We start from the raw sequence: 22,326 nt of genomic DNA, 5'->3' as shown, positions 1-22,326 counted from the left end.
ACAAAAACTTTTTATTCATCAGTTAGGTAGAAATAATACCTCTTAATTTCTTTGGGATATCCTATAAAATTATATTTATCAGATCTGGCTCCAAGTTTGTCTGTTTTCAAATATTTGACATAAGCCGGACAACTCCAAATCCTAAGGTGAGAAAGTCCTGGCTTACATCCTATCCATATCTCATATGGTGTTTTACTTACAAATTTATTAGAAATCTTATTAAGCACATAACAAGCTGACTCGAGTGCATATCTCCAAAAAGATATCGACAGATTAGAAAAGCCCATCTTGAATCAAACCATGTCCAACAGAGTTCAATTTCTCCTTTTCGACACACCATTATGTTGTGGCATTCCAGGAGGTGTCCATTAAGAGAAAATTTCATTCTTCTTAAGATTTGTCAGAAATTCACCAAAAAGATACTCACCTCCTCAATTTAATCAAAGAGTTTTAATATTCTTTCCAATTTATTTCTCTATCTTATTACAAACCGTTTAAATATTTCAAATGATTCGAACTTGTGTTTCATTAAGTAAACATACACATACCTAGATAGGCCATCTATAAACATAATGAAATAGTGCTACCTTCCTCTGGTACTTATGCTCATGGGTCTACATACATCAGTATGTATTAGATCTAGAGCATCAGTGGCTCGTTCACCTTTTTCAGTAGAAGGTGACTTGGTCATTTTTTTAAGTAGACAAAACTCACAGGTTGGTAATGATTCATAATCATTGTCATCAAAAATTTTTCTTGAGCTAACCTATTCATCCTATTCTTGTTGATATGACCTAGCCTACAATGCCAAAGGTAGGCATCCATGACATCGACTATTCTAGGGTATTTATTAGATGTGTATATTATATTTGACTGTGATACAACATATATACCATTGTTCAACTATCCATGTATTATAGTAACACCATTCAAAATGATATCACAAAAGCTTTTCTTTATTGAAATTTCATAATTTATTTTGGCCAAAAGGCCTACAGAAATAACATTCAAAAGAAAATTTAAACAGTAATGATATTCATTAAGAACAATAAAATGAGACTCGAATACAAGCTTGATAATTTCTAAAACTATAACTAAAACTGATCTTCTATCTCCAACGTTCAAGAATCTCTTACTGTCTCCAAATCTTCTACTGACCTGAAGATCCTGCAATAAATTATAAATGTTAATAGGACTATCGGTATCAAAAATAGAGAAGTTATAAGGTGTTATCATATAATTACTTTGTCCAGCAACCAATTGCTTCTTCTTCTTTGGCCTTTTAGGATCAAGAAAAGCTATATATTAAGGATAGTTTCTCTTTCAGTGATCCTACTTCCTACAATAGAAGTACTCTACCTAACTCTGGTCAGTCTTGAACTTGGACTTCTGGATCTGACTCCCAGCACTTTGCACCTTCTTTTTTTTTTTCTTCTCTTTCTTAAAGGGACAATGACCACTCGAAGAAGATCCTCCCACTACATTCACCATCTTCTTGTGGAGCTGGTGATCCTTCTCAAAAGTCTATAGCAATCCTAACAGATCGTGGTAGTTGACTATAGGCTTCATCATTCTAAAATGATTGAGAAACGACAGGTAGGATTTGGATAGGGAGTTCAGGATCGCATCCTTCTGCAGCTGTTCGTGTAAGAAGAAGTCGAGCTTGCTCAGTCGCTCAATTTGTTCAATCATATACAATACATGATCGATGACCGATGCTTCCTCCTTCATCTGAGCATTAAAAATGGTGCAACTAGTTTTGTGCTGCTCAACATTGTCGGAAGTATCAAAAGACTCTCAACACCTTGAGCATGTCCTCTAACTGAGCCTCTTCAAATTTTTGGCAGAACTTGTCGTTCATTGAAGCTTGCATTATACAACAAACTGTGGTGCGATCATTAAGCCACTTCAGTAAGTGTATCAAACTATGCCACGGGCATTAGGAGCAGGCTCCTCAGGTACTAGATCTGTAATGACAAATAAAATTCACTCATGCTCCAAGATGATTTTAAGTTTTGGATATCAATTATCGAAATTGGATCCCGTCAACTTCTCACTGTCTAACAGTGATCGAAGCGATAAGTTTGAGGCTATATCTGCATAAAAAAATTAAAATCTAATCAGTATATGAATTAATTAAGCCTAAAGATATGGACTTTACTCTAAAGATTCTCTCACTATCTTGTACAAATTGGTAGCCTCTACCTCCAACTCGAGGGATTACTTTAATTCTTTAGTGGGTACTAGAATCTACACAGACTGCACACAAGCCTGACTTTGACCAGCTCACCCATGTATATCTATGGATAGGTTCATTAACCAATTATTTCATCAAATAATTTTTAGTATTTGGTTTAGCCCTAGGTAACTTTTCAGTTGACTTTGATCTTCTCTGCAAGTCCTGGTTAGGTCCAACCATGAACATGATTATATTTATGAATCTAAGTATTAAATGATCAGGCCCGACTTTGGTCGGCTAACCTGACCACTAGCTAGAGAGACTCGACTAAGTCATCATATTATGAATAATAATTCTAATAGTAGATGAGCATCAGGTCTTTGGGCCACCAAGGATCATCATACTATTGGATCCATTATCACCCAACTTAATGGGAGGCTATGATTTAATTATCACCATAACTATCTTATTTAAGGGATCTAATAATTTAGAAGATTTAATTTATGAATTAAGAGAAGAGAAAAAAAGAGATCAATTGATAAACTATAATCCTCTCACTGACTTCATCAAGTTATTGAATCAGATTAAGATCATGCTGGTCGAATTGGCACCTAGATCAGTCACACTGATCAACCTTAATGCATGGGTTAACTTGAATCACTTAACGATCTAATCAAAATATAATTTATCAAATTGGATAGGTAAGTGATATCGATGGGAGGGTCTGCTAAGCTTGTTTTAGACACCATCGAAATAGCCAGATAAGTCGCTCCCAATTAAAAATCATCGATCGAAATATCAAACTTATTTTAGACACCAATTGGTTAATTAGTTTTGATTTGATCAACCTAATGATCCGGATTCAACTACCAAGCCACATCAAGATCCATTTGGTCTAATCAAAGACATGGACTTGACCATCTACAATTATTGTATTAGAGAAACTCTGATTTAATCTAATTTAACACTTGATTAGATTTAATCAATTTCTCTATTGATCTATTAATTCTTTGATTCTAACCTTAGGTCTAACCCAATTAAGAGGATCTGATTTGACCTAACCCATACTTCACATTTTATGCAATATCATTAGATCTTAAATCATAATTTTAGATCTAATCGATTCAATACTTAATTCTTAATCAAGTTTAGCATCAACATAGTTTAGGTTTTGAAACTATTTCTCATGTAAATTTTTACATTAATTCATAAAATCTTTTTAGATCATATCTAAATTTTATGATTTTAAGTTAAATTAATTTTTATTATCAAGATTAGATGTAACTAGTTTTCTTTGCAACTTGCATCACATACAACAAATCCTAAAATTTTAAGATCTAGAGTTTTGTAAGAAAGTAAGTATTTTCTTTTTGATTTCTTCTTCATGGGACCTCACAGTGGCACCCCTATATGTCATGAAGAGTACTCCATTGAATGAGAGAGAAGGTCATACAACTCTACTTACTCCTATGACCGGATGGCCTGGTGATTACCCAATCTGAGTACTTTGCTACTCAGATCATCTAATTTAACACATAAAAAATAGATCTAAAAATAAAATATATTTAGATCTAATCTAAATAAAAATAATCAGATCTAATAGCATAAAATCATATCTAAAGGTATATTAAAATATATCATAATGAAACATGGCTCTGATACCAATTGAAGAAAAATACGGTAGTGCTATGTATGTAATTTTAAAATTTTACCCAGCGGATCTATTAGATTAAATAATTTAACTTAATTTATATGCATAAGATCTAATCTAGACTACCATGTCAAGATCTATAATATAATTTAACATGTACTTTAAGATCTAAAAATAAAAACTGCATAGATCTAATCAATGCTGCAATCTAGATCTAACCCTTAGATCTATTAAAAACAATCAAGCAAGTTCAGAAACCATTACCAAACTGTAAGTTGCTGATCTTTTCTAATCCAACACTTGGATAGATGCTCCTTCAGATTGCTTGCAGCCGCATGAAGATGTCCGGCCTCTACAGATATCCACACGAAGATCGGTGCAGATCAGGCTCCTTGAAAGTGCGAGCTTGCAAGGATCCTTAAGGTTGATTTTTCCTTTCTTCTTCAAAAGCCTTGAATGCTCCAAAGGAAGAGAATATCTAGAGAAGGAAGAGGAGAGAGCTCTGGAGAAAAAGTAAACTAGCAAAGGAGAACACATGGGGCGTCCACTATTGGAGCCCCCTTTTTATAGACAGGAGATTAGGGTTTAGGTCAAGAGGAGGGGCACCCATATCTCCACGCCAAGCATAATTTTGGGCATCCCAAAATTTTTAAAAATTAGTATTTGGTGTGAGGAGGAGATTCTATATCTCACACACCCAAAAATTTCTCAAAAAAAGTTCAAAAAAAATCAATAGGCACCATCCTTCTTTCCAAATTTGAAAAATCTCTTTCTTTCTTATCTCCTTATCTCTAATTCAGATCGCATTCAAGCTAGGCAGGAGATATGATCATGACTCATCATGCTTTGCCACCCACTCTCATTGAGCCTTATCCCACCACACTAAAAATCTCAAGCCAAATCCAATTGGGCATTGAGATCAAGTGGATAGGACTAGGGTGGTGCAAGGATAAAGAGATGGAGTCCCTGTCGACTTGGACTCTTCATTTCTAAATTAATTCTAAATCAAATCAAATTTGATTTGAACCCAATGTTAGAAATGAATCTAATCTAATTAAGAGCCCAATCATCTTAATAAATTTCTAACCCAATTAGGAATTAGCTGAGCCCAAGTCTTGATCGAATCAGGATCAAATTTTTTTTGCAATCAGACTTGATCAAATCAAACCCAATCTAAGTCAAACTGAATCTAATTCAATTAGACTTGATCCAAAGCTCTTTACTCAATCAAATTAAGTCAATTAGCAATCTAATTACTAATTAATTCTCTATTAATAGTAGAGTCTCATTCCAATGGGATTCTCCTCCAGAGTCCGAGTCCCAGTGGAACTCTTCACCAAAGTCACAATCAATTGGATTCTTCAGCCATCAGATCAGACCATAGCTTTTATTTGTGTGTGACCCCATAGGTTTGAATCTAAGCCAATAGTATAGAAATAATTTTTATACTAATCAATGTAACCATCTAGTAATGGGACTCGATATTCGGATAGGTCGAAAAATTGTAAAGCAACATTCTAGAATCTACTAGCATATAGTTACCGTATAATTTATCTCTTTGACTCTAATGCTCAAGGTGATCTAGAGTTTGACTGTCAACCCAAATAGTTGATCACATTGTATTTCAATCTTTCAAATCTATCACATGGATTACTCTAACTAAGATTTTACTAAATTGAAATATACTGATGCATATCTCTTACTAATTTAGAGGGGTTAATTCCATCTTGACTCATGCATTGATTTGATAAGTATTCGATTGCACCCAGTAATCTTTCATCACTGAATTAAAAATTTGGATGGTCTGGTACTAAAGTATAGTGAGTTACTTACAAGTCATCATGATGATCTCAAGTCTGAGGGATACTTATATCCATGCCTTTCACAAGCTACTCTTGACAGCAAGTGCTCGACAAATAGTCACATTCGGTGTGAATATATTCCTACATTCCACCTGCATGCCATACCAATATCTCCATACTCTTGGTTAAGAGGAAACCAACTCATATGGCATACAACAATCTGTACTCAATATTGCTGTCATCCTATTAATAGCACATCATTCGATCATGAATATGTTTTAGGGACTAAGCGACTAATCCTCCTTTGTCGATTAAATATAGTCCTAAGGACTTCATTACAAACAAGAGTTAAATAAGATGAATAAAATATGATAAAAAATCAAATAATTTTTATTAATAAAAATTTATATATAATTATAAATATGAACATAATCGTCAATAGGCTAACGATTGGCTTTAGAATGTATTTTCCAACAAGCCCTACCTCGCCAGCCTGACCCTGTGGGCCCAACCACACCACCTTCCCGCAGCCCCATCCTTGTGCCCTGGCCTTTGCTGCCTCATCCTCAAGCCAGCATTCCATCCCCGAGTCGGTATTCCATTCCCAGCTGTCCTCTCGCCCCTCAGTCTCTGCACGCTAGTCTGCCTTCTGTTGTAAATATTATCGATGGCTAATGCCATCACTAAAAATTATTTTTTTATTTAAATTATATTAATTAAATTTAATTATGTATTAAAAATTTATTAATTAAATATTAATTTAATTAATTAGTTGGATATTTAATTAGTTAATTAATTAGAAGCATGAGACTTGAGTCTTGGTATGCAGGGTGCTCAGATCGAAGGTGCTGGGCAGCATTACAAACACAGGGTTAGGGTGTGCCCTACGCACTCGAATCTCGAGTCCCTACTGGCATCTAGACATCCAGCCCCCTGCGCCCTATGCACTTAGGCCGATGGAAGGTACCGAATAGTATTGCAAACACGGGGTTGGGGCATGCCCTACGTGCTAGGGCCTTGGGTCCACTGGCTTCCAAAGCATCCAGGGCTTGCTCAGGTCGATGGAAGGTGTCAGGCAGCATTGCAATATGGGATCGAGGCATGTCCTACATGCTCGAGCCTCAGGTCCATCAGTGTCTAGGGTAGCCAGTCCTCGCACAAGGGTAGAGTGCATATTCTATGGCATCCCATAATTGGTTGTTAATTTAAATAATTAATTAGGTGTTAATTTTAAAAAAAATTGCATTACATAGAATCATAGACCCATCTTATGCTTAATGTACATATTCCACTATATCCGTATATTTATATATTTTTATATGGATGAAAGAATTATGTACATTAGTTAATTGATTATCTAGTATAGATAGTTTAGAAAATATAAATAATTCTATAGGTCATTACAGTAATCAAAGGTATATTGAGGGTTTGAAAGAAATTTTGGACAGTATTTTTTTTAGTTCTCTCCACACATCTTCAGCCTTATGGGAAGAACTAAGAAAAAATGCTACCAAAATTTTTTTTACCCCCATTGTGTAGTGTTTGATTACTGTAATTAATCTATAGAATTAATATATTTTTTGAATGGGATAGGATCTTCTATACCTATTAGTTGATGATAGGATGCATTTACTATGTAAGTTATTTTGAATGATAAAATAATTAATTAGCAGTTGCTTTGTATTTATATATATGTAGAATTCTTAAATAATGTGCCATGGACTATAGTTGAATAAACCATCGAGTAGTCGATGGGATGATTTTGCTAAATATAAGGAGAGTGTAGAGTACTTCTATGATTTTACTTTTGAAGTACAGTACTCTTACATCAAGGATGGGTCATTGCTCTTGTAACAGATATGGTAATAGAAAAATATTTGATAGAGATACAATTATTATTCATTTGTAGAAGAGTGGATTTATGTCTAACTACAAGCATTGGTACCTGCATGGAGAGACGTAAAAAAAAATTGCAAGGGTTAGAAGCGAGCAGGATAAGGACACAGATAGAATGGTAGATATGGTTATAGATGCGATTAGTCCTAAATTTAACTGAAACATGGAGGACGATCCAGAAGCTGGCAGTGATGATTTCTACTGTATGTGAAGGATATTGATGAACCACTATGGTTGGGATGTGAAACATACACTGTATTATCAGCTGTGTCAGAGTTGTTGAATTTAAAAGCTAAGTTTAATATGATGGTCAATTATTATGATAGGATGATAGCAATAATAAAGAAGATGCTATCCAAGGATGAGAGGTTTGTTGGGAGCTTCTATACTTTTAAAAAAATAATGAAAAGATTAAGCATTGGATATGAGAAGATAGATGGATGTCGTAATGATTGTATATTTTTCTATAAGGAGGACCAACTGAAGGGTTCATGTGACATATGTGATGAAAATCGATTTAAGCTGAAACAAGAGGGTAGAAATTAGAAGGACATACCATGTAAGGTTCTTCAATATCTTTTGCTCACTCCTAAGCTTTGGAGGCTCTACTTGTCCAAGAATACTGTTAGACAGATGAGATAGCATGAAAAAGAGATTCGCAAGTACTCTGATATAATGAGTCATCTGTCAGACAGCAAGGCATAGAAGTAATTTGATGCTTGTCACCCTTTATCTGCTCAAAAATCACATAATGTCTGACTGGATCTATCTACGAATGACTTTACACCGTTAGTCATTAAGCGACCTCTTATTATGTTGGCCAGTCTTTATTACTCTATACAATCTTTCACCTAGGATGTGCATGAAAGAACATAACATCTTTCTTATATTACTCATTCTTGCACCATGACATCCTGGTAGAAGCAGTGATGTATATCTAAGGCCTCTTGTTTATGAGCTGAAATTCTTATGGTCCGATAGCATACGTACTTTTGATGCATCGAAGAAGCAGAATTTTGTAATGAAAATTGCATCATTCTTATGGGATACTGTCAGGATGGAATACTCATGAGAAGCTTGCATGTCCCTATTATATGAAGAACACAAAATTATTTCAGCTTGAGCATGGTCGTAAGTCCTGCTGGTTTGATTGTCATTGTCAATTTCTTTCTGAGCATCATCCTTTTCGAAAGAAGCAGGATAATTTCAAGAGGAATAAGATAGAGAAGGACTATGCATCCCTATACCTCAGAGCTATAGAAGTGTTTCAGAGGGTATCTCAATTTGATGAAGTTCAATTTGGCATGCTATTTGACAAGCAAAAGCCTCAAGGGTTCGATAGAACTCATAACTGGGTGAAGCGAAGCATCTTCTGAAAATTACTATACTGGTCCACCAAAATTTGATCCGTCATAATCTTGACATTATATATATTATAAAAATATATTTGATAATATTTTTTATACTGTTATAGATGTCAAGGATAAGACGAAGGATAATCTCAAGTTTCGAGCAGATATAAAGAACATATGCAAGCATCCTCAGTTAGAGCTAATTGAGGTGTCATCTGAAAAATTTTTGAAGCCGAAAGCATCTTATACCTTAATAAGAGAGCAATTGAAGGATGTTTGTGAATGATGTAAAAGTCTTAAATTTTTAGATGGTTATGCAAGTAATCTAGCTCGATACATCAATGTCAAAGATTATAGATTTTATGGGCTAAAGAACCATGACTGTCATATCTTCATGCAATGATTACTCTCATTGGCTTCGTGTGATCTCTTTTCCAACTCTATATGGAGTTTTTTGACTGAGCTTAGTCTTTTCTTCAGAGTATTTATGCTACCAAACTATCCACCGACCACATCTCTAATTTAGAGACTAGTAGTGTAGAGGCTATATGCAAGTTGGAGAAGATATTCTCTCCTAGCCTCTTTGATTCTATAGAGCATCTCGTGATTCATCTAGTATATGAAGCTAGGGTGGGGGGACTAGTGCAATACAGATGGATGTATCCATTTAAAAGATACATACACAGTCTCAAAAAAAAAGTAAAAAATAAGACCCAAGTCAAAGGTTCTATTGTAGAGACTTATATAATCAAAAAAATTTAAATTTCAACCGACACTACTTTAACCCTAATATACAGATAAAGCTAACTCAAGTGGGTCAACATGATGATGGTGGTGAGGGATCAAAGGTGGAGATCTCAATATTTGTCTATCTTGCTCATGAATTTGGAAACGAGATTTATCGGGTATTGACTGATACTGAACTTTGACAGGAAGAGAGATATATTTTGTTAAAATATACAGGGGTCGATCCATATGCTGAGTAAGTATCCATCACAATCTCAACTCTTTAATCACTAATCATATTATACTTATTTTATGCATGTATAGATAATATGATGAGATGCTGAGACAGGACAATCCGATGATAAGTGAGGAAGAAATTTTCACTTAGCACCCACAGAACTTTACAAATTGATTCCATCAACTGGTAAGCAAATATTGTCATTTTATTTAATTTAATTTTGCTAATTTACTCATTTTATAATATGCAAGTCATGCAAGGTGGTAAATCCATACCTAAGAACCTAAGACCATTAGGTTACAGGCCAACAAAGTACGTGATATGTTATAATGGTTGTAACATAAACGGTTTCAAATTTCACACACAGTAATATGAAGAACATAAAAGTACAATAAACAGTGGTGTGTATATAAAGGATAGTGGTTGGATATCAAGGCAGAGAGTGACTACTATAGGATCCTTGTAGAAGTGATCAAATTGACCTACCCCTTAGGTGATAATAGTGTCATTTTGTTCAAATACCGATGGTTTGATATGATAATTGTATGAAGGTTGATCCATAGTATGGACTTATTGAAATCAAACATGGATCAAAAGCATGCATCAATGACCCCTTGTGCTAGCCCAACAAGCTATTCAATATATTATACTCTTTTTCCATCAAGGGAGAGAGAAAGAAAAGATTGGTGGGCTGTATGTAAGGCTAAATTTTGAGCCATTCATTACACGCTCGAAAAAAAAGAAGAGCCTAATTATCAGGATACTTTCAGGAGGATGAAATATTAGGGTTTCATTGGTCTTCAATAGATGTCGAGTTGGATGCTCCAAAAATTCTTGTACATGATAGCCAACATGAGGAGGTAGATCTAACTGATTTTATTTTAAAGGATAATCCTATCCAAGAAGAGGAAGAAGAAAAAGAAAAAGAACTAAAAGAAGAGGAAGAGATGAAGAAGAGGAAGAAGTGAAAGAATCGGAAGAAGAATCTAAAGGATATCAGACATCTGAAGAGATTGATGAATAGTGCTAAGTATATAATCTTGAATCATTTTAAATCTTGCATTGGCATCTATAATTGTATAATTAATTTGATGAACCTATTTATTTTTATTTTTAGAGATTATACATCAATCTTCTAAAGGTCGGAGCCATGCTAGCAGAGGCAGAGCTCTTGAGAAGAAGTGATCATGCGGCCAGCTCGCAAAGTTCTGCACCTCTCACACCCAATGGTAAAATCTAATATTTTAGATATTTTTATTTATGTTATTTTATTCTTTACTAACTAATATAATATTCTTTATATTAGATATTTTGCACTCATGTTCGGAGGATAGGGGGTCACCGATGACCCCACAGTCACACGCACTAGTGACCGGCTCTCAGACAGAGGCGTGGTAGAGGTTCCGCCTAGCTCGTGGCACCTCCAACTCGATCAGAGGATAGAGAGGTCATCCACATTCAGAGCCAGTTTTAAGTATTATATCTTTACTGAATATATTTAAAATTTAGCCATTGTAGAGTCTAACATTTATTGTTCAAAATCAATTTTGCTATATATTTACAGAGAGCTCCATACCTCGTGTGATTATTGGATCATCTGATGATTGGTACCGAGCCGGTGAACGAGTTCTCCAGTTAGCCGTTGAGGGCTCGTGATGCAGCCTGGGAGATGTTTCTGATAAGTTAAAGGTATTTAATTTAATAATTCATGGTAGGTTTGTATTCTATTTATTAATACACGCTTACTTCTACTTGTAGGGGTACTACCAATTCTTATCTCCTCAGTATGGAGAGACTGGTAGTCCAATCTTCGAGCAGGTGGCCACATGTAGGTTTCGAGATGGACTACACAGCTTATGGCAGTCTGCCATTAAGCATTTCGGTTCCTAGTCACCATCGGACTAGAAGTCTTATAGGAACTAAAGTCCTATAGGATTATTGGATGCAAGCAGACATATGGGAGGACCTCTACAACCAGTGGAGCAGTGAGGAGTATGCTAGTAGACGGCAGAGGGTCCGACAGAATCGGATCATCCAGCAAGATCCGATCAGACACACGGATGGCTCCATCAGCACACATGTTGTGGCCGGTAGACTGGTAAGAAATTTATACCAAAACTCTTCACTAAAACTGTAAAAATTTTTATATGTATGCTTTAATTAATTTAATTTTATTATTCACTTATTATAAATACAACAATTGGATCATCCACCAGGCCAACTACAGTTGTGGGAGGCCACACCCAGTCTAAGAGGATTGTGATTATTTAGATTTTAGGTCGCGACAGATCATGGTAAAAATTTCAAACTGTATTTATTAAGTTGTTACAGGATCTGATATGTATATTAGAACTAATATATTTCTAAACTATGTAGGTGAATTATGCGGAGTACGTTGTTGCAGGGCACGATGATGACCTGTCCACTCAACCTCTTGACCTTGAAGGATGGCTCAAGGTCATTGGAGGGGTGAGTAGGAGTCGGATCATAGAATTCGGCCACAGCTTCGACCCTCCAGTAACTCGATATTCTTCGACATCCTCACAGATCTCGACATTCCAGACTTAAAGTGATGTGCACGTGAAGGAGGTTGTGTAGAGACTTTTGAGCCAGCGACCTCAGAACTTTCGAGATGCCGTCCGTGATACGATCATGAAGATTTTTGAGATCCATAGTTGCACAATCAACTGAGCTCGTTGTCCCAACCATCACATCAGGTAATTCTATTAGTAAACTCTTTTACTTGTTTTAAGTTTTCATATTTAGAAGCTTCATATATTTAAGCTTGAGTTGGAAAAGGAGATCTAGGGGCTAAAAATTCAATCTAACCATCCAATTGATAGGTCGGAGGTATCTATAGTTCTGTATCATCGAATGAAATATATAGAAATAATCTGTTCAAAAATTGAAGGAGTGTATCGAAAGATACTCCTCCATATTGAAAGATACACTTTCGTATTAAAAATTAATAATAATATTTTATTTTTTTATTTCAAATGCTAGGACATCCTGCTCTCATCCATCAGCTGCTGGAAAGGAGCAGAGGATGAGGAGGAGGACGACAAGGAGGATCTGGGCTGATTTTCTTTTATCTTGATATATTATATTTTTTTGATACTGCTTGTAAAATTATATAACTTATATTTTTAATATAATATAATTAATTTTTTATTTATAATTATCATATTATCATTGTATTTTAATTATAACAGGTGTTAGGAACCATAATTGATTGTGATTAAAAATAAATTTTAAAAATATTATTATTATTTTTTTTAAAAAAATAAAATTAAATATTATCGATGGCATTAGCAATAGTTAATAATAAAATATTATTATAATTTTTTTAAAAAAATAAAATAAATATCACCGACAGCATTAGCGATGGTTTGAGCCATCTCTAATACTTATTAGCGACGATATTAGCAATAATAAAATCATCGTTAAATATTTTTAAATTTTTTAAAAAATTTTATTTAAAAATAAAAAAATAAATATGACAGAACTTAACCATCACTAATACCATCACTAATAGTCTTCATTAGCGATGGTTAAAAGTTCCATCGCTAATAAAGATAATTAGTGACTAAAATTTTTCAATCATCAATTAATGATGGTAAGACATCGCTAATAGTATTAGTGACGGTAAAATGACTATTAGTGACAGTAATTAGCCATCGCTAATAGTCAAATTTTTTGTAGTGATATAATATTCTGAACAATATATATAGCTTCCTGATACCTTATATGACTTCTAGCTATAGATATATGTGACATCCTGAATAATATATATATACTTTTGTAAATATATATGACATTCTGAATAATATATATAGCTTTCAGATGTCTTGTATGACTTCCTATCAATATATATGATATCTTAAATAATATATATATAATTTTTTATAAATATATATAATATTCTGAATAATATATATAACTTTCTGTATCTTTATATAATATCATGTTACTTATTATGACTTTCTCTTGCCTTATATGACTTTCTAATATTTTATATATAATTTTTTAAATAATATATATAACTTTTTATGAATATATATAACATCCTGAATTGTATATATGACTTTTTATTGGTTACAATATTCAATAGGATATCATATAAAGATACAAAAAATTATATATATTATTCAGGATATCATATATATTGACAAAAAGTCATACATATATATTGTCCAGGATGTCATATGTATTCATAAGAAGTCATATAAGGAATTAAGAAACCATATATATTGTTCATGATGTCATATAAAGATATATAAATTATATATATTATTCAAAATATCATATATAATTATAAAAATTCATATATATTGTTCAGGATGTCATATATATTCACCGAAAGTCATATAAGATATCAAAAAGTCATATATATTATTCAGGATGTCATAATATAGAAAGTCATATATATTATTCAAGATATCATATATATTCACAAAAAGTCATACAAAGTATCAAAAAGTAATACTACTGTTATTTCTTTATTCTACGGAGGGAAAGAGTATTTTCGTCAGAAAAAAAAATTGAAAAAAAAAATTAAGCATAGGGCCGGCAAAATATGATCCGACCCATCAATCCAAACTATGTTCGATCTACCATAAACAGATTTGGATTCAAGCTAAATGAATTTGGATCATAAATAGATTAACCTATTTAATCCGTTTAATATTTGGTTCGGATTTGGATTTTAGATATCTGACTTGTTAAATCCATTTAACCCGTTTAATATTCAGATCGGATTGAGTCAGATAATCTATTTAACCCATTTAACATGTTTAATCTATCTAAAACCTGTTTAAGCAGTTTTGATCTATTTAATTTGACCTGTTTAATCTGTTTAACCCATTTAAGATCAATTTAACCTATTTAAAATCTACTTAACATATTTTTGACCTATTTAACCTGATCTGTTTAACCTATTTAACCTGTTTAATCTAATTTGATCTGTTTAATAAATAGTTAAACGAGTTGATTCGGATTATCTGTTTAATAAACAGGTTAGATTCAGATTTAAATTTTTGATCTATTTAATAAATAGGTCGGATTTAGATTGATGATTTTCTGATCCGATCTATATACGACCTAACCTGATCTAATTGTCACCCTTAGCTAAACGGCATTAAATATTTATTCTATTATTAATTATACTATATAGTCTAATGTGATTGGGTAGTGCACTCTATGTCAATTTTGCTACACCACATACGATGCATCAAGAATTTCTTTTACATTCTCATTAGATTCTGATTGTGTCCGCCCAAGAGTTAATCCTCGGCCCTTCTTTGGGCTTTTGTTGACTTTATTAGGTTCTTGGACTACCCTATAGCTGGGATGGCTCGAGTCAATTTTGGTGGGTCAGTCAAAGCCATTGGCAATAGTATGCAGATTGTATAACAAATACAGCTATGGAAATCCTATCGTGACGAGTATTGAGCCTGGTGGGGATACATGTACCAATGATTGAGCTAATGGAAGCATGGATTGGCACGAGGAAGGCTACAGTTTAAGCACCAGCGGCAGGGATATGGATTGAAGGTGACTCCAAACAGTGGTGAGATGGGCCTGTCGCTCACGATGGACTCATGTACACTTGCATTATTGGGATATAGAACCTTTTGAGAATTTTCACTATTAATTATTTAGTTTCTCATATTTCTCTTGAAGGAAATGCTCCTGCTGACTGGCTTGGTAACTTGGTGTATATAATCGGCAGCCATGGAATCACAGCTTCCCACCTGACATGATGCATTTGGTCTACGTAGATGCTAGTAGTAGAATTTCATCTGTGAGGTAATCATTTTATCGTTTTTCTTTTAATAGCTGCGAGCTGGCTCTAGTGTTCTCACCAAGAAAGCCAAACACTTGCCATTGGTATGTTAGGACTCTCATGCACAGCTCGTTAAAAAAAAAAATAAATAATATTGTGGTGCAGAAGGAAGGCATCATTAGTCTCATTGACAGTGAGTTAAAAAATATTCTAACTTATATAGAAAAAAAATATTCTTTCCATATGAGGCATTTTTTGAAGGATAAAATAATCAGACTCATGGGCTAGAATGGATAATTCCTCACGTGCTGAGCCATGAGCCCTTGGCTACAACAGTGGTACTCCAGATAGAGGACCATCTCTACAACTGTAGGGCTCCTCCCATTCATACACCAATCTGTGATAAAAATAAGGAGAAGAACATCTCTCGTCCATACACAACTCCTTTATTGAAGGGGTATGATAGAAATAAGGAATAGGATATCTTTCATCTGTACGTAAGCTCTCCCTTGATTGGGGACTATGTTGTAGTGTAGAAGAAAAAGCATCATTAGTTTATATTAAGTATGAGTCAGGAGGACTCCTTATATAGGAAGGGACCATCTTTCCCATATTAGGCATCTTTTGAAGGATAAAATTATAAGGCTCATAAGGTAGAGTGGACAATCCCTCACATACTATGCCATGAGGCCTTGCCTGCAACAGTATTGCAATCAAGGATACTGTGGCTCGGATGGATTGATCTCCACTTCTACATATGTGAAGTATTATCTGTCTTGACCTTTAGCTCATGTCTTATAGTTTTGTCCTTCAAAAGGTGTCTTACGGGGAAGAGAAGATCTCATTTCATATAAACCATACTCTCTTTGACTTACAATCGATTTGAAACTAAAGATACTATCTTTTATAATATTAGCCCTCTTAGTCAAGGGGTAGTATGTATGCGTGGATAAGAAATATTTTCTATAAACAACATCAATATTGCGGTCAATGATACTCTTGGCTCAAATGGATCAGTCTTCACTCCTATATACGTGAGGTATTGTTCGCTTCGACTTTTGGCCCATGGCATGGGGTCTCATGATTTTGTCCTTCTAAAAGTGCCTCGTGAAAGAGAGAAGATCATATTCTATATAAGCCATACATTTTTTTGACTCACCGTGAGACTAAAGATACCATCCTCCTACAATAAGAAATAGCAAAAAAGATAGAAGATAGAAGGGAAAAAATATAGCTTGGATTTGCCATCCTAAAATATTTGTCCAACAGTGCAGTTTATTGAATCAGATGATGATACTTATCTAGTGAAATTGACAGTCAATCAAATCTGTGAATAATCAATAAATGGTTATAATCAGATGTGATCTCAATCTACCTAGAAAGATATATTGTAACCAACCAATAGATAAAACAAACGTTCAAATTACAATGCACCAAATAAAATATATCTTCATCATTTTTATCAACAAATAAGAAAAGGGCTCAACTGCTCATCGATAATATCGTGATCTTAATTATGAAAATTGTCATACTCATCTCTATAAGTAGCGGATCCTTAGATATAACGAAAGAAACTCCAACATAATATTTTTCTCTCTCATATCTCCCGTGTCCTACTGAAAATTCTACTGGACTGAAGTATCATAGGGTCGTACCAGACACATCTAACAAACCTCCGATTGTTTCTTGTATTGCAAATCTACTGTAGTATCGAGCCTATCTCCACTGAGCAGAGCTGGAGCAGTTTGTCCGTCCATCTTATTAAGTAGGGTTTTAAATAGAAAAAAAAACAAAAAGAAAAGGAGGAAGAAGAGGTTGCATGTGGGGGAAGGGCTCCTAGGTCACCAAAAAGCAAGAGAAGTCCGATCCTATTCTACAAGCTCTCTCTATGTATAAATTATATTATTTAGTATTATACAAAATACTAAAAATAATGTCAGTTAATATGGTTGGTTAAGCTTTTAAATTTTAGGCATCGATACTAAGGATCTAATTCAATTTTGCCCTTACACCAATGTTAATTGAATTTTTCTCTCAACCTAATACTCAAAAATAGATAACAAATAAATATTTTAATATAATAATTAACTATTTGTGTTTATATTTCATGCGATGGAGGCCCAAGCGGCTTGGTGACAGCACGTTCACTCTTCTCTTCAAAAGTAAAAAGGGCACTTATTCGAAAATTAAAAAAAAAAAAAAAATGGACGATAGCAACAATATCCCCACGTAGGCTGTCAATTAATTTGAGAAGTTGAAAATCAATTCACTAGAATTTAAGTTTAAATCAAACTGGAATTAAAAGTTAATCCGTCTCGGAATATAACCCTAACTGTTTGGCTTCACTTTGGATGAGAAGAGTGGGAATGTGGTAGACATCAGATTCCCGCTTTCCAATTAGCTGAATCATAATTCAACCTTAAACTTGGAAAAAAAAGTTTGATTCAAACTTTAGTTATACCTTATTTAGAATGAATGTAAATTCATATTATTAATAGAAATAATGAGCCCGATAGAACTTATCTCGGTTAACGCCCATCCAGCCGAGAAATTATATCCTATAAGATACACAATATCATCGCAGAAGCAATCACAGCCATTCATTTTCATGGCGATGCAGTAGGATGAGGAGCTATAGTTTCTCCAACCACAGCGGGCAGCGGGAAGCAGCACCAACATATATAGATGGTCCGGTCCCAACACCTTCCGGTGACAAAGAGCTCGTTACCCATATCAGGCGCTTGCTTCCCATTTACTCATGTGCCGCCGCCTCTTCCCATAGAGAGAATAGGAAGAGGAAGAGACAAAGAAACGCATGCTCGAGAGAGGCGACGAGACGAGAATTTGTATCAAAGAAAGAAAGTGAAGACGAAAGAGAAAGAAGATATATCTTGGATAGCTCGAGTGTCCGGGCAGGCAGCGGCATATCGATCCCATGTCGCCGGAGAATGTGGTGGTGTGGCGGTGAGGGCGGAGCGGGAGATCTCCAAGACGGCTCTGGAATGGGCCCTCACCCACGTCGTCCGCCCCGGAGATCTCGTCACGCTCCTTGCTGTCCTGTCCGACCACGGGCCCCGGGGTGGTAAGTAATAATTAAGGCGGTTCGATCCCTTTTCCGTTCCTCCATCCCTCCCTCGCCGATGATACTAGATAGCCACTCCATTTTCGGCCTCTCTGACTCGGCTCCGTTCTTCTTTCCTTGGAGGCTGGCGGCGGAGGCTATTACCATGGGGCTTCCCCAGGTTCGGCGGCGGCGGGGGCAGTGGGAGCCGTCGCCACCGCGAGAGGTGCCAGATCTCCGCCGCCTGCTCCCAGATGGCGCTGCAGATCGACGGCCGGAACGAGGTACCCATCCATCCATGCATATATCCATCTGATCGGTTTGCCCTTTTTCCAATCATAATTCATTAACAACGACGACGACTGAATTGCCGCCGCGATAAAACACCTCTGCTCTTCTGGAAGTGGGAAGGGTGTATTATTGAATATCTCTGTAGAAAAGTTCTGAACTTTTGGAAACGTTTCACTCCGTGACCGTCATCAGGCTTTCCTGTATTTCTTTTTTTTTCTTCTCCTTTTAACATAAATATTTTTTATTACTTCTGATGTCTCTTTTTGGTCTCTTTATGTGATGATGGGAGCGATGGTCGTGGCGGCGTTGATGATGGCAGATAGCTGTGAGGATAAAGGTCGTAGGCTCGGAGTCGAGCAGTGGCGCGGCTTCCAGCAGCGCCGGCGAGGGCGTGGTGGCCACGGAATCAAAGAGTGTTGGTGCCAACTGGATCGTGCTTGACAAGTAATATTCTTCTACTTTCATTTGATATACCATTCAATCTTGTTACTGGCCGGGCTGCTGTTCCACGTGCTTCCCGGTTCTCATCCAGCCTTGGCACACACACCGAAAGCACCTAGACTGGCCGTTCCACCGAAAACCCGGAACAGCAGGCGGCATCGCTAAATTGCTGCATCATCATCTCTTGCCCTGGCACTCGCCACAAAGCATCTGTACCGTGCTACAGGAAACTAGATAGATCATGTGCCCAGGAAAAAAAGAAAGAAGAAGAAGAAGATAGATCTTTCTCAAAAAGAAAAAAAGGGGAAACTAGATAGATAAGCCATGTGCGGCAGCGCATTTGGATGGAAGTTACTGCAGCAATATTCCTGCAAGGAGAGCTGACTTCATTCACCTTGGCTATGCCTAATCTTCCATCGTAATATTCTATCTTACCTTACATGGTTGTCCTGGCTCCTGTTTTTCGATCTCTTAATCATGGTTCGATTACCTGTTTATGGTTTATGAATGGCAAGATTCTACCCTTTGTAAATGGGCTGCAGAATCTCTGATTTCCTGCAACCCCCATCACGCAGCAAATAAAAAACCGCCACGTCGCTTGCGGCACATGGAGCTCAAACGATAAGAGTGGCAATTTTTGAAGAGCCAAAATCTTTTTATGCCCCATTATTATCTTGCACGTCGCTAATAATTAATAATAAAACTACAGAACGAAGTCACAGATCGGTGGTCTTTTTATCTCGTGTTCCCCCGCCCAGGATTCTGAAGGGAACTCGTAGAAGATCCGGTCTGCACATGTCCGTCTCCTCTTCCTCCATGGGAGCAGGCCGACAATCTTTCCTGGAATCTTTACCTGTCACACCAGGTATCACTTTTTTTTTTTTTGCCCCTCCATATTGGTTCTCCAGCAATTTATCATGAGATCAAAAGATGGAAGAAGCATGTCTCTCTATCATAGCCCCTCAGAGTCCATTAACAAAGAAAAGGGCTGTTATAAACATCTTTTAGCCTCTCTTGTGAAAATGTTTTGCTTGCTCGCCGCATAAACTATATATATAGTAGTGCCTAATCCGGGCACGGAGAGTAACTCGAGTTCTCAAAACTAATTAGTGTGTTAGACGAGAACTTACGCTTAAATCGATTAAATTTGTGAGTCGAGTGGATCCCTCTCATCTTGATCTTTCTCCTATAATAGCCTCCCTAACCTCACATGAACACATATAAACCAAGGAAGAACTGAATGGACGGGAGCTACGACCAAAGAATTACAAGAACTGATGAACATCGGTGCTCAACAATAGGAAGCCAAGCAAGGGTTTGACGTTGATAGTGCATAGTGAAAGAGTCATAAGATAGCGCAAGTCCTATGATGTGCCAAAGAGAATTATGCTGGATCTTTGGCAAGTTCTCGTGGTGTGCTCGATTAAGATGGACAATAGCTCCTTGGCAAATCAGATTCAGAATAAAATGAACCTTTATGGAATTTTGTAGATCCCAATTTTGAAGAAACTTCCAAAAACTCAAAAGAAAACTGTTTAGAAACTAAATGAAGAAGTTCCATGGGAGCTCATCAAATTTAAGAATAAGAGAGAATTATAGAATGGTATGGAGAAGAAAAGGAGGAAGAAAATTTTATTTAAACTTTTTTTTTAAAAAAAAATATGCAAATGCACCTTTTCAATTGAAGTCCATCTTTTCAAAGGGTTGCAACTCTTCAATTGTTGACTTTTCTTCTTCTTCCTTTCTCTCTTATAATATTACAATCTATATAACATTTATTAGGTGTTTGTTTTTTTATGCGGAATAAAACAAGAGAGCGAGTGAGCCATTTAGGAGACGTGGGGCATTAAAGGATCGAACTTGTTTCTTTACCCCCCAAAAGGAAAAGATCGAACTCATTTGACTTTTTTTCTTATTCCTTTCTTTCTTTCTAATAATATTACGATCTATATAACATTTAATTGTTTATTTTCTTATGCGGGATAGAACATTAGAGCGAATGAGCATTTAGGAGACGTGGGGCATGAAAAGATCGAACTTGTTGTTTGGCTATTCAAAAATCCATAGACTCTCTCTCCTTCATGCTCCATGCGATGCAAGTCATGTGGCAGTCTCTTGTTAGCCAAGGGATTTATGCTACAGGAAATTCTTGCAGCCAGCGTTGGAGAGGATATGCGGTTAATCATGGCCTACCTCCTAAGATGGCACGAACAAACTTCATGGCACCACCAAACCACTTACCACACGCACGGCACCTACGAACCTTTTGATTGCCCGAAAACTTCAGCTTTTAATTGTGATAACTTCTCACACTCACTACAATCCACATTAAAGTGAGGCTTTAATGAAAATTATTTTGCCTTTTTTTTTCTCTAAAATAATAATTAAAAAAAAAAAGAGAGAGATAACTTTGAAATTGTGTTTTGAAAGGGAACGAGGAGTTGGGAATGGGCGGTGGACAGTTAGACGTGGCAACCAATAGCGATGCCTGGTTGTTTTTTTTTTTTTTTTTTTGGTAAAGATGCCTTGTTGTTGAATCCAAAGGTTTTGAAACGGTTTGAAACGGCAGATACTGTTGCAATCAGCTACCATCCAGCTGTCGCACATGCAAATCATCGCAAGTCAATGCCAATCTATGTGCGACTGAGCAGGTCGCATGGGCTATCCATCCGTCCATCTGTCCATCATATATAATTAGATAAGGTGGGCAGGTCCGGCGGTCCCCGCTCCCTTCGCACAGCTATGACACACAATACATTATGTCCAGTGGATGCTGCCCACATGACATGATGATAGCGCGCTTCGTTCGGCCTCCCTAGCTTGCGGACGAATTATCTCCCTATTCACATCGGGGCCTTGTCGCCCTTCCCTGGTTCCGCAGAGCGAGTTGGCGGCCCACAATTG

At 36.0% G+C, this 22,326-nt stretch overlaps 1 protein-coding gene across 2 annotated transcripts in view; it reads left to right on the top strand.

Annotated features, from left to right (window-relative positions):
* Positions 1–18,307: 18,307 nt before the first annotated feature.
* The window catches only part of LOC105033719 (inactive protein kinase SELMODRAFT_444075), a 9,280-nt gene continuing 5,261 nt past the window's right edge, over positions 18,308–22,326 (top strand). For both annotated transcript variants that reach the window (XM_010908620.4, XM_019846754.3), the window contains exons 1-3: positions 18,308–18,711; positions 18,835–18,974; positions 19,301–19,425. In XM_010908620.4, coding sequence (XP_010906922.2) covers positions 18,315–18,711; positions 18,835–18,974; positions 19,301–19,425 — 662 coding nt within the window. In that variant the 5' untranslated portion in view covers positions 18,308–18,314. The remainder of the gene's footprint in view (positions 18,712–18,834; positions 18,975–19,300; positions 19,426–22,326) is intronic.

This window comes from Elaeis guineensis, chromosome 13, assembly GCF_000442705.2.
Source record: "Elaeis guineensis isolate ETL-2024a chromosome 13, EG11, whole genome shotgun sequence".
Taxonomy (NCBI): Eukaryota; Viridiplantae; Streptophyta; class Magnoliopsida; order Arecales; family Arecaceae; genus Elaeis; species Elaeis guineensis.
The sequence above is the reverse complement of the archived record's forward strand: the minus strand, read 5'-3'. Positions and strand labels throughout refer to the sequence as shown.